Source organism: Sander lucioperca, chromosome 8 (genome assembly GCF_008315115.2).
Source record: "Sander lucioperca isolate FBNREF2018 chromosome 8, SLUC_FBN_1.2, whole genome shotgun sequence".
NCBI lineage: Eukaryota > Metazoa > Chordata > Actinopteri > Perciformes > Percidae > Sander > Sander lucioperca.
Window position 1 is genome coordinate 17,059,017 of NC_050180.1, and position 14,283 is coordinate 17,073,299.

Consider the following 14,283-nt stretch of genomic DNA (forward strand, 5'->3'; position numbering starts at 1 on the left):
CAAGGTCATAATGTAATTTTCTTTGGCTTCCCTCGCCCTCCGTGATGCTTTTATCTAAAACTTACTGTACTCTTCTTTTAAAATGCACCGGTAAGGCTTTAATTACCCAGGTTTTTAGACGTGTATGTGTTTCTTCTTTGATCTTGGGCGCCCAAAGTGGTAAATGGATGGACCACATACACACACGCTCAAATCATAAGGACCTATGACCTACGACCTACGACCTAAGTCTGCCTGGCCTGGGGTCTGTCTGTGCCTGTTACCACCTTACCCATTTAGAAACTCGGTAATAATTCACCCTCAAGATCAGTTAAAGTCAACACAGGCACCATTGTGAGTTACCAAGGGTTACAAACTGCTCTAGAAAAATAATAGATCATAATAATAATAATGACACTGCTGTGGGGTTTGACAGCAGGAGAGAACATATTTAAAAAGCTGCTCCTCCTCCTGTTTCACTTGATAGTGTGTGAATTATTCACCTCATTGTTCAGTCCTGGTTATTAGTCTTCCCACCATCTGCTCAAACTTCAACCGCCTTGACATCCTAGTAGTTTGCTAGCTCAGAGGCTAATGACAAAGCCATGCCTAGTCACGGCTAATATTTGTATGTCTTTTTCAACAGCACTGCAAACACAGTAGTTCAAAATAGTGTAGCAGTCAGCCTTGCTGCTTGAATGGCTTACATGGTCTTTGTTTTGTAAATGGACAATGGAACTATATGTTATAAAAAGTCAAACATTTTGTCCTTGGGAACAGCAGTTTCAATCTCAACACAAGGTCCATTAGCAGAGCTGTCCTATCTTCCTCTTTTAAGAACTTCTTGTATATGTTAGATTAAAAGGTGAGATTGAAATGCATAAAGTTCTCAAAAGTACTCAGAGAAATGGATATTTGAACATCTACAAATCCATGACAACTGGGCGAACTCCATCTGCTGATGAAGATTGTGCGATACGATAGAAAGCTTCAAGACAGCTAATAATATATATACTTTATATATAATATAAATACTTTTAAATCTTGATCGCAGCCTAGAAAAGCTATTTTTATGTGTGACATCATCTTAGTTTTAAAGTCTATGGGGTGAGCAGGCAGGGCAAAAGAAAGAGACACTTATTCATGTGGCATGGGTCAAAATTTGAAATGACAAAATCCTTTTTGGTTTATACACTGTGGTAGCAACTTTAATGAATGAATGCTCACCATTTTGCAACACCACATCCATCGTATTACATCCATGAATATGATGGTGATGTTGCAGGTGTAATGCCGCCCACTGGTGTTTGTAGCGGTAGAAGAAGTAACAAAAGTGGCTGTGAAGGAGTTTTGGGTAGTGCTGCACTAGGATTAGAATAAGACAGCATGAGGCCTTCAACAATTTCCTGTGATTCCCAGGGAGCTCAGTGGAGACTTCCTCTCCAGGCAGAGGCTGCCGGCTGCATGACATTCCTATTTTGCAATTGATCTGTGGGATAAACTAACAGCATGTGAGAGATTTATAAAACAAAGGAAAATAGAAATGCTGAATCAGTCTCACACATAGAGACACACAGTTGTACAATATGTACTTTGCACGGTGTGGTTACTTTGCACGTTTGCTACACAAATTATCAAGTGTGACTATATAGTTAAGTATCGCTCCACCGAAACCTGTGTATGTGTGCATGTGTGTGTAATCACATGCAGGAGGTTCCTATTTTGCAGGTACAGCGTGTAGCCTTTGTAGAGCCCGGCTGTGCACAAATACCAAGCTGAGAGTGGCTCTTGAACTTTGGAAATGTCAGCCACTGCTCCACACAGACAATACCATGGGATCATTCCTAGGTGTTGTCCCATCCTCCTTCCCTGCACCCCTTAAAACTTTCCTTGTGCTAAGAGTGACCTACTGAAATCTTTTGAAGCTGTATCTGGGTTGTGAATAGGGGAAGCACAGAGGATACATGCCCTTAGTTCAAACACAAAAAGAGTGTGTTTCAAAAAGAATGTTGCCAGTTCTGCCCTGAAGACATGTTCCACTCGTCACAGCTCAGGCAGTGGAACAGGGTCAAAGATCATCCTCAAAAAGTAAAATGTAATGCATTGTAATAGAGCAAGCATTTTGTTTTGACTGTATAAGAGAAGATTTGACTCAAACATAGTTCTTTTTTAGGTTCTGGTTACGCACATACAGTAACACTGATGCTTGCCTCCTATTCCCTGCACTAGACTGTTGGGAGCTGTCCATGGTGCTGTCACATGCAAAGCAGAATTAATGTATACATACCTCATACCAGTACAGTTTACATTGCTTTCCTGCTCATAACTCCTGCTGTGAAACAGGGAATAGTGTCTTCTTCACCCCCACCCCTGCCATGCCTTTCTCCCATTGCTTTTAAAATCACATGCCTCGGAGCCAGACACAGCATTGGCTCTCCCAAAAGGAGAGTGTCCTCCACCATACAGTTTACGGTATGTGCTGCATGATGAACCTCCCTCATCTGTTTGTTGTTTACATGTTGCTGTGTGGTTTCCTGAGAGGCAGCAGTATGGGGTTGCTGCACCCCAGGCTTTTTGAGAATGCCACTTCAGAGGAATGCAAAATAAACATGTGCTAGTATACGCCGACAGTGCTCTATCTTTATGCTCATAAGCCTAATACGTGCATAGTTCATGGACACTGAAGGTCTTTCCTGAGTGGGGGGAAAAGAAGCCTCTTTAAGCCAACTTTAATCAGCTCACAACAGTGTTACATGTAACATGTACATTTTTCACTTTTTACCACTAGCTCATCAATTATTTTGAATCTCCAATCTTTCTCAAATAGCACAATAATACCACCAGATTTAAAGGGAAACTTTTCTGTAATTGGTGCATGAAGTATTACCTTTTTCTTCCAGCTGAATACTTGCACTCTCTGTTGAACCAAAGAAATAATCCATCAATTCATGGAACAAAGACCCTGTTGGCTCCTCTGTGACAATCACAACTTCTTTCACACATCAACTCTTAGCAAACAATAATATCTAAATAAAATAATGTAATGTCTGCCCCCTTTTACTTCCTTTTCATGGACACATAGTCTCAAGGGGTGTTTTAGGAAGCTCTTGAGTGCCCTCATGTGTTCATTACTGTTTACTTACAGATCGGTATACTGCATGTGTGTGCTTTTGGCATAAGCAAATCAAAACGTCCTGAGATTTTTCTCTGTGTTAAAAGAAAGACTGTCTGTTTTTACACTGCTGTACATCACCCGAGGTTTGTTGAGTGCCTAGCTCACATCTTCTCTCATGCAACCACTTTTGAATAGAATTTTGTAGGATATGTGCGTGTGCGAATGTGAGTGCAGGCGCGAGTGTGCGCTAGCATAGGTGTGTATGATGCACACATTACAAAGACTTGTGAATGCACGTCACCAACAAAATTACTGTTGATTTCACTGACTTTCAGGCACAGATATGATATGATATGGTACGATATTTTTTGGGCCATGTACATTCAAACGAACACCTTTAACAAGCCAGCAGGACAATCAAGCATGACCGTATGTCATCTCCTGTCTTTGCAGGAAGTGTTTTGAACCTGACTTGCCGGGCGTTTTTCGGCTACAGCGGTGACGTCAGCCCACTCATCTACTGGATGAAGGGGGAGAAGTTCATAGAGGACTTGGACGAAGAAAGAATCCAGGAAAGCGACATCAAGTAAGAGACACAAATTAATAGCAGATGTAGATAAATGCACTGTAAAATATTAAAGGATGATACCAATAGCTTTGCATGTTTTAGCCTATTAACTCCAAATTGCATACACTAAACCAACTTAGATTCACTTGCTGCCTTCCAAGCAGCTGTTGGTTTCCATTTATTTTGTTATGGTATGAACATCATGCAGAGACTTAAAGCTTGTTTTAAATCATTCATTCATTTTGTCACTTTTTTTTTCGTTGTTTAAATTATGTTACTGTCCTGTGGAAATGAAATAGCAAGCAGGTGGAAACAGAATAACTCATAATATGCTACAATGTGCACAGTAACAATACTGTAGAAATGCATACATCACATACATAGCAAGATAATCACCTATTATATATCACAATATCTGCGTGAGTGAAGATGGAGACATTTTTGAGACATTAGACAAACAGTACAAGCTCAGAATTCTGAACATTGCTGTTTCAATATGGCTATATACTGTATCATCTCAACATACTACAATATTGGTGCCAGGGTATTGTATTGTACTGCAGTTTCATATTGATTATTTGTCCCATGCCTCATTACATTTACCAGCCATGCTGTCGAAAAGTCAACCCACAAGAAAAAAAACTGCAAACCTGAACATTGAGGAAAGCAAACTGTGAGGTTTTCTTGTTTCTTGTATTAAAAAGTTTGTTGTTCTGCAGCTGACTCAAGTCAGTGTCTTGAGTGCTACAACAAAGAGAGTTTTTAAACCAGTCCTTGTGTGCAGCTACATTACCAGCTCTGTCAATAATATGAAAATAAGTACAGGTGGTGAATTGTGTCTTGATGGATTATCTAACACAAGCACGTTTCAAGTCTCTGCAAAATGTTTTCATACTGAAATTAGCTGGTAGCTGTTACAGTTGTTATGTAGAGTACAGTACTGTCCTTTAAGTTCATGAACTATTCTCCGTTATCTGTAATGGCTGATGGTCTAATTCTCTTGCTCTCTTTTTTTATTTTCAGAAGATAAAATATGTTGTGCATTCAATTTGTGAAATGACAATATTGTATTAAATAAGTTAAACATGTAACTAAAACAGAAATATTTGCTTAAAAAACTGAAACCTGTCATTAAGGAAAACATCCCTTGCTCTATGCATTGTATCCTCCTCATACAACGGTTAGTATGACATCTTACGAAACGTAATGTCTAGCAACATGGGCGATCAGTGCGCCTGTGCAAGCCCCTGCAGTGCAGAACCAGTTCAGGCAACACAACTACTTGGTTAGGTTTAGGAAAGACTTGTGCTCTGTGTTGAAATAAGTATGTTTGTTACGTAACTGCCATGTAAGTTGCATAACAGAGTAAGTTAAAATAAGTCAATGTTGACTTTTGCTTTCACACGGGACACAAACAGCGGTCTCCTAGGTGAAAGTCCTGTGTTTGTTTGACCCTTCCCTCCACCCCAACCTCCCTATGTGGAGGAGTCTCCTGACTTCCTCCTTAGAGGCAGCCCTGCATGCCTGGCTCATGATGACGTGGGTTATATACAAATGAAATAGTGCATTACTCTCTGTAGGTAGAGCTACAAACAGTGAATGCAGTTATACATTTTCTTGCTGGTTTAGCTGATTTTCTCCAAGTACTGCAGGGATTGAGTTAGTTTATTCTCTTAAAATGAAAAGCAAAAGGAAGTCTGGAGTTTTATCAATAAATCTGGGAAGAATTCATGTCAATTGTATCAACAGTATTAGCAAGTAGGTCTCTGTCTCCATTTAAGTCATGGAAAACAATTAGTTTTTTTTCTGTCTAACCATTTCTTTCCTTAACAAGAATTTTTCCTTGTAATTTCTGTTTATCAGCTGCAGAACAGGATGCACAAATGCTGTTTTGTACTCCAGCACTACATTGTGAAACCACAGTTTTACAAAAAGCAAGTCCATGTCCTGCTTTCTGTCCACATACATGTTGTGTTTTCCAACATTTTGCACCAAGGATGAATGTGCTAAATGTTGAACACATCTTTAAAAAGCAGATTCTAACTTGCCCTTTCTTTCCGTCTCCTTTCAATGTAACATTGTGAAATTTCAGGGCTCTGAGACATTTAAAACAAGCCCATTTCCATGTTTCTCCCTCCTAGTGGTGTTACACATTTAAACAAGTCTGTTCCCTGGTCCATGTGCATGTTTCCCATTAGGGCTGTTTGGAGAGGCTGCAGCTCTGGGGAGACAGCCCTGTCAGATGGTTAACAACCGCCATTTTTCACACCGCCGCCGCTATCGCTATCTCCCTCGCTGCACCCACCTATGGCGGGATGCAGATGGGCCACGGGAAGCTGAGGAGGAGGGGTTAGGAGGGGAAGAGAAGGAGAGGTAGAGAAAAAGAGAGGGAGCAGATGGGGAAGAAGTGGAAAGAGTAAGAAATATGGTAGAAGTCACATAGGAGGAAAGTAAAGAAGACGTGTGAGTTTGCTTATGCACTGATATGAACATGTCACAGAAACAAATCTAATTTTAACCACCAATGCTGCTCTCCTGTGAGTCTTTTTCTCTGTCTCTCTCTTTGTCCATTACTCCCTGACACCAGGATACCCCCACTCACTGGCTAAGGGGGTTATCTTTTCAATAATTAATACCGATATTTCATGCAGTGGATCAATAATGTATTTGATCATCCACTCTCTGTTGCTGATGCTGCCACCCTAAGCTTTTTCACATCCAGCCAGTGCCTTGGTTTTACTTCCACACAGTCAGACAGACATATGGACCAGGCAAAGACGGGGAGCAATGGAGAGTAAGGATAGGAGAAACTAGACATGAGCAAATCTCTGCTTACCCTGCAGCCCAGCTGTCTCCCTTTTAGATGATACAGTGGCCATGTTTCTAAGGGTTACCTCTCTTCTTCAGGCTGGCACCTACACACTTAATTACTAATGCATCAGCAACCAAACTTGAGCTAAGAGACAAGCACTCAAACCTTTGGGCTCAGAGCTTCTGCAGGCATTTATTTACCTAACTCTGAGCCTATTGATTCGGACTAGTTCATTTCTAAGGTAACCCAAGCCCATAAATTCTCATTTGCGCCAGCGGGACAGGGCAATTGTTGTTATCATAGCACGGATGACTGGACATTAGCATAGCATGCAGAGATTAATAAATTAGTTTAACAAATCTGGCTCAGCATGTTAAAGAAGGGGATCAATATGTTATTGACCCAATTCAGATGGGGTTTTTGCAGGTGTATGTTGAATTGAATGTATAAAAGGAATGAGTAAGTTGCAAACATGAGGAAGGCAGAGAATATTGGAAAGAGTAAAAAAAAGTGCCTGGAGCAGCCATAGTTTAGAAATGTGTTCACGATTTACTCATTCGGCTAACTCTATATCGATAAACGTAAATACCCAGAAGAAAAGTAGAGTATTTTACAAAGATTTACATGGAATTCTACAAATCTGAGGAGCATCTTGGAGTAGATGCAGCTCTACAGTCTGGTATAGTTCAAATTCACTCTTCAGCCCAGCTCACATGGCTGCCATCCGTATTTCTGCGCTTCACCTGGACCTTCTTGTCCACCTACTGTAACTTAATCTGCTCATCATCTCCATTTTAAGCTTGGCTTGAACAGCAGTCGTCATTATCCATCAGGTTGTATGGTATTGAGCTGCGTTGCCTCATACAGTATAGTGTGATAATGTGAAACTGGAGGCTTCAAAGTAGCCACCACTCCCTGGAGAGACATGAATTATTCCCGTGCCTACTTCTCCCAGCGCCCCAGCCCCCCAACCCAATTGCACAACAAACTCAGCTGAAACTACAAATATCATCAGCACTGCCTCAGCCTCTCTACGCAAAGCCCATGATACACTTTCAATTACTGATGCCAAATCTCCCCAACAAGCTGTCCTTATGTGCAGTTTATTGGCTTGTAGGCGAGAGAGAAGAGAGAAGCTTGAGAGTCATTATCCCCCTACACACTCAAACACACACTCTCTCTCACACACACACACACACACACACACACATACTTTCCTCATCCCACTCCTCCTTCTCAACACAGCCGTTAACACATACAGTAGATGATACATGCTCACAAACACACACACACACACACACACACACACACACACACACACACACACACACACACACACACACATGCAAACAGATATCTTTCACATTTGCACTGTTTCCTCCAAAGTGTAATTTTTGCTGAGGGTGCTGCAAAAGTGGGCTAAGTAGTGTGTCTGAGGTATGAGGGAGCATTATCTCCCCATTCTCTCCTTCATCAGGCTCAACCAGCCCAGCGGGGGACACTCATTTACTTTATGGAATATTACTTTCTCTCCTTCTCTCCGTTACCATGGCAGCCGCTATAAAAAGATTTTCTTCTGATCGCCATTATTTGATTTCACCTCCCCGCACACTCCGAGGAAGAGCCCTTATTGATTTTCATTTCTCATATGTTTCGAGTGCAGAGAAAAGAAATGAACATACCTTGAAGTACTTACAGTAACACAAGAGGGGCTTCATCAAGATACAGTTGTACTGAAACAAGCTGCTCACAGGCATTTTATGGCTTAACCGTTGGGAATTGTAACATAATGTGTTCTGTGTTTGCTGTACTCTGGATCACAACTCTTAAAGCCCTATCACATAAATGCTGCTTGCTATCACAATCACTTGCACTAATTACATGTTCTTGTACATTAGCAGGGATCAGAGGTACTTGCTTCAACCGGGGAAAGCCACTTCTCATCTACTATTTCCCAAACTAGTGTTGCAGAGAAGCATTGCTGAGTACGTTTTTGTTTGTTTGTCTTGCAGGATTGTCAAGGAGCATCTTGGGGAGCAGGAAGTGGCCATTTCCTTGACTATTGACTCCTTGGAGGAGGAGGACCTGGGAAACTATTCCTGTTATGTGGAAAATGGTAACGGCCGTCGCCATGCTACCATCCAGCTCTTCAGGCGGGGTAAGGGCTTTTTGAAGTTTCCCACTGAAACCTTGAGGAGCGTTAACCCCTTAACATCCAGTTTTTTGCATTTCATTTCCCTGTAAGTGGCTTTAAGATTGGAAAATGCATCTTATTCCACACTGTCTGACACTATCATACATATTCTGTATCAGCTTGTTCCAACTATCATTAAAACTATATGATGAATGAGATATTTAAAGCCTGGCTGCACCATTTCATCAAATGGAAATATTCTAGCTGTCTTGTGCATGTCATTTTATACACATTTTCCCAAACGTCAGTCAGACATATTTGGTATCTTTGGAAACTCTAGGATCCAAACTAGGACTACAAAATAAAATTCTGTGTGTTGTGATCAAAAGTTGGTTGCACAGCATCCAATGCTTATTTTAGGTTAAAGGGATTAAAGCTGCTCTAATCATTTTATTTAATAATTTTATAGTAATAATGAAGGGGTCACTTGTAGAGACAAACCCACAGAGAATTATCACCTGAGAACATTTCAGGTCATTGTTGAACAATTTGCTTGCTTGCTTTGATTGACTCCCATTGCTGTCATTTTCCAGACACAGTAAGCAGCTGTTTTCAGTGGTGAAAGCTCTAATAAATCCACTGTACCCAACCCGCCCAGCACCAAACACCAGAGAGACAAAGTTAGAGCCAAATATTTCCCTCAAGACTTGGTGGAGACCAAAAAAAAATAAAAGAGAAAATATTCAACTTACATTTACCAGTGGCCCAAACACAAATCCAAATAAATGCCAACGGCACTCCGTATCTGCTAGAGTAGCAAATAGACAAATGTTTGCTATTAAGTTTGTACTGTATATCAGTGTTATGTTTACAGCTTGTTTTTGCTGCCCCAAGAAGTAAAAAAAAAATCAGCTTTCAGGTGTTCAGCACATCTGATTATTTATTAATTAATGGAATATTAATTTAATAGGACAAAGGAGACTTCATATAGCTCACTTAATACCCCAAATACTCTGCAGCACTCTTTTAAACAACATCCTTTTGTCTGCCCTTTCTGGTCCATTTTTTATTTCTTTTTCCATTGACGCGTGTGTTAACAATCTGTGCTTGAGCTCCATGTGGTTGTGCCGTTCCTCTCTACATGTGCTCCAGCAGCTGTGTAGCTATTTTGGCTCTCTAGCATGACTTGTCTGAAGCTCTTTTCATGCACTGGTTGTCACCCTGTAAGAAGAGGTAATTTGATGGCTGTTTAAACAGCAAATTGGTCCTAAGCTTTTCCCAACAGGCCAATGAGTTCAGCATACAATTACATTTTAAGTCTTTATCCGTCTGTCTCCCTGCTTTAATCTCCGTCTCTGTGACTGTCTGTTGTAGATGGCCCAATTCCTTTTGAGTGGTCTTTTTAGACTCAAGACAGCTTCATTTAATGCTCTCTCTCTCTCTCTCTCTCTCTCTCTCTCTCTCTCTCTCTCTCTCTGTCAAAGCAGCCTTTCCAGTGGGAGAAATGCTAAGAAAGACTTCAAGTCAATCTCTCTCTCTCTCTCTCTCTCTCTCTCTCTCTCGCTCTCTTTCTCTCTCTCTCTCTCTCTCTCTCTCTCTCTCGCTCTCTCTCTCTCTCTCTCTCTCTCTCTCTCTCTCTCTCTCTCTCTCGCTCTCTCTCTCTCTCTCTCTCTCTCTCTCTCTCTCTCTCTCTCTCTCTCTCTCTCTCTCTCTCTCTCTCTCTCGCTTGCTCTCTGTCTGACACATTATTCTGATGTTTATTTAATGTTTTCCTTCCCAGAATGCATCACTCATAAGCCCTGCAGCAGGTATGTGAATGTCTCTGCAGGCTGCCTTTCATTCCCTTAGAAGAAGGAGAGAAATGAAAAGAGAGAATTCCGAAGGGACGTAGTGGTCAGTGAAACATTAACAACTTAGAGAGGGAGGATGGTTGTTAGTTAAAAACATTAAAGTTTTTAACACTGCTGTCTTTCTGAGTATTAGTTATGTTCAAAAACATCAAGGGTAATGTGCCTACTGATACAGAAAATCTGTCTTTACAAGTTAAAGGACTAGTTTGACATTTGGAGAAATACCCTTATTTGCTTTCTTGCCAAGAGTTAAATGAGAAGATCAATACCACTCTCATGTCTGTACGGTGAAAATGAAGCCACCACCACCAGCTGGTTAGCCTAGCTTAGCATAAAGACTGAAACAGTAACTTTACATCTCAGGTCCCAGCTAAGACTCCAGTTGTCATTGCACCCGGTCGTCAAGAAATATTCTGGCACATAACCCCACATAAAACCACATTGTGTCATTATTACACTTTGTTTTTTTTTACAGAGTGGTATTATTTAGTCTAATATTAAGCCTTAAATTAAACCTGTTTGGGGTTAAATAAACTATCTAGTTAACTAGTTAACTATCACTCGCTTGTGGGAAAGACGATTACTGAAAGAAAAGCTTGCATTTAAAGTGAGAATATCTCATGCCACTGAAAGAATTGTAAAGGTATTTGCAGTGTACATATCTGTGGTGCATTGCGTTTGCTCCAGTCCACAGTGACAGAGATATAAGGTTAAACCTGTTCTGGCTGAGCCAACCAGGTAAATGCTGCTTTCATACACAACATAACTCATCCTTCCCTAAGCTAGGTCTCTGGTGAGATGGAGAGGAGATAATAGAGAAGAGAAATGAATGGAGAGACAAAGGGAGAGAAAAGAGGGGGTAGGAGAAGCAAGAGTGAGAGAAGATGTATGATGGAGAGGGGAGAGAGCGACATGAGTAGACTGAAGCCTCTTGTTTTGAAAATGCCTCCATCCCACTATGTACAACAGCCACAGTGCAGAGCTGTGTCATTGCTGTGCTCCTCCAAAGAAATGAGCCCAATTTATTTTCCATGTGTCTCCCTGCACTGTCCTCTCATTTTTCCCAAAGTCATTATGAGCCTCGTGTCTCATCCCCCTGAAGATTGATGCTGCTTTGCTCTGAAAATGCTGATGATTGTCCAGCCTTACAGCAAATGTAAATGTGTCCTATAAGTGCTTCATGCTTTGACTTTAACAGGGAAATGAAGACGAAGAAAGACAACCTATGAGTCCAACCTGCTGCAGAAATAAGTCAATAGCTGTTTTTGTGTATTCATAAGACGTATGTGTATTCACCGTGCTGTACCTCGATTGTCTCAGCAGTTATAAATATATTTTCTGGTCTGTGTGTCGTCCTCAGCAGAGCTCATGTACACCGTGGAGCTGGCAGGAGGGCTGGGAGCGATCTTGCTCCTACTCATCTTCCTCATCTCCCTCTACAAATGCTACAAGATAGAGCTGATGCTTTTCTATAGGAGGCAATTTGGCAGCGAGGACGTGGATGGAGGTAAAGACAGCACAAAGCATCACAAACAAATCCTCTCTCTGTTGCTGTCTGAAGAACTCCAACTTGTTCTCACTTTTTTCACCAGGCCTTTCTCATCTAAAATAAGATGTAAAGCGAGCATAGATGACTGTGTATGTGCCTGTGTTGGTTTGTTTTTATGGATGTGAATATGTTCTGTTTGTATACCCATGTGCATACGGTTGTTCTGAACCTCTATCAATAACAGACTCCCTGGTAGATACAAATGTCCTCTCCTATCTCATTGACAGCAGCCCTGCTGTCAATGAGATAGTGTTGGTGTTGAGGTGCATGTTATTGTGTGTGTACATTGCTGCAATGGCTGCAGTGCATATGGAAGAGAGGAGACAGTTTTTCAATTTGTTGCCCATTTAAAAAGAGATCAGTCTCAATATGTCATGGAGTGATGCCCACCCTCTGCTGTCGAAGGCCACATAGCAGGACATGGGGACCAGGCGGGCTCAAAGCTCCTTCCCCGTGCGACATATAGGGAGGCCTAATAGGGAGGACTCAAACTGCCAGAAATTCAAGTGCAACTTTTCTCTCCATTAACTTTTGCTTCAGTTAACAATTCTTCTGTTTGTGTCCCAATATATTCCCTTTTTGCTTTGTATTTTGACTCATTCTGCTTTCTTTTCAAAAATTCTGGAAAGACTGAACTTCTTTTTGAATCATTGGATTGTTTCTACAGAAGCATGAATTATCTATTACACAATGTTTTGTTGACTCAAACTTCCAGTCATACCATCAGGGACCTGCAGATACAAGCTGTTTTTGATTCTCCAAGTTTGCTAGGTGGTTAATTTGAGGTTTGTTGCTAATTTGAAAGCGTTGTTTGATATTTGGATCCTATCAAATGCAGCCCTGGCCTTTCCAGTGAGATTCAAAGCTAAGTACGCTCCTCAAAGAGTTTGTGAAAAAGCCCCTCTTCCCTATTTGGCTGGCCCACAATCCCATTTCTACAGAGCATAATGACAAGGACTCACTGAACATGTCACCAGTAGTGCTTTTTTCCCATCATCTATTTTCTACCTTTTCAGTTCTTCTCACTGTCTTCTGGGAAATCATTTCGAGGTGGGGAATAGGGTATTGCCTGGGTCTTGATTTGGGTATTTTTGTATCTACCCCAATTTATTTCTCATATACACTATATTGCCAAAGGTATATTGACACCCCTGTCCAAATGCTTTTGTTTACTTTTGATGTGTGGCTGTTTTTTTATCCAGGCCACTTTGTTCAAATTAAGGATGCTTAAGCATGGTTTGGAGAAGTGTTTTTCCTGTTTCAACATGAGCAAAGAGAGATTCAAAAAGGAATGGTGAACTGCCAAGCCTTATCACCTAACATCAGTGACCCACTTTCCTAATACTCTTGTGGCTGAATGGGCGCAAATCATTGAATCGAGGTTCTGTGGAAAGCCCTCCCGGAAGAGTAGAGATTGTTAAAGCAGCATTTTACAGAAAACACACAAGTGATTGAAATATTAATGGTTTGGTGTTTTGAATAAAAATGAACTTTGTGGTTGATGCAGAACAAACGCTATAATCAGTCTTTCTTGTATGAATGTAAGTTTTACTGTCAAATGGTGTAAAGTCAGACTCTAGACTACATTATATTAACAGTAATGCAGCATATCAATGAAAACAATGACCATTTTCAAAAGTCATTCTTATTCTACATCATTATAAATACTGACTTCTGCATCAATTTGGTTTTAATCAAATATGGGTGTAATGTTTAGGTGTCCACATATTTTTGCCCATCTAGTGTATGTGTATGTGCATTTTTTATTGTGCCATGAGGACTCTGGGGATATTGTGTCTTTTGAGCTGGATATCAATGCATTTAGTGCACCTTTTTCATGTGCCACTCCCTGCTGTTTCTCACTGTGTTTCAGAAAACAAAGATTACGATGCATACCTGTCCTACACCAAAGTGGACCCTGACCAGTGGAGTCAGGAGACCAGGGAGGAGGAACGCTTTGCCCTAGAGATCCTTCCTGATGTCCTGGAGAAACATTACGGCTACAAACTCTTCATCCCAGATCGAGACCTCATTCCAACAGGAAGTAAGCACGGTGACGGTCTGTGTATACATGCTTGCACACATACATGTATGTTCATGTATCGTATTGTATTGGAGCGTGAGGACATTTATAGTTGCTTGTACCCTGTAGTTGCTGCAGTGTGTGGCACATTTTTTACACTTTCTCATTTACTAGCAAGGACCACACCACAACAATGTGAGTTTAACAGTTTAATGAAATGAGGAGGTATTGGATGTTGAGGATGGATGTGAGG

The 14,283-nt window shown here is 41.0% G+C and overlaps 1 protein-coding gene across 5 annotated transcripts in view; it reads left to right on the forward strand.

The window, feature by feature from the left end:
* Positions 1 to 14,283, forward strand: part of il1rapl1a (interleukin 1 receptor accessory protein-like 1a) — a 190,790-nt gene that overhangs the window by 170,786 nt on the left and 5,721 nt on the right. For 3 of the 5 annotated variants that reach the window (XM_031293733.2, XM_031293743.2, XM_036004284.1), the window contains exons 7-10: positions 3,548 to 3,680; positions 8,487 to 8,632; positions 11,819 to 11,965; positions 13,881 to 14,051. In XM_031293733.2, coding sequence (XP_031149593.1) covers positions 3,548 to 3,680; positions 8,487 to 8,632; positions 11,819 to 11,965; positions 13,881 to 14,051 — 597 coding nt within the window. The remainder of the gene's footprint in view (positions 1 to 3,547; positions 3,681 to 8,486; positions 8,633 to 11,818; positions 11,966 to 13,880; positions 14,052 to 14,283) is intronic. The other 2 variants (XM_036004285.1, XM_036004286.1) reach the window with 1 other exon arrangement.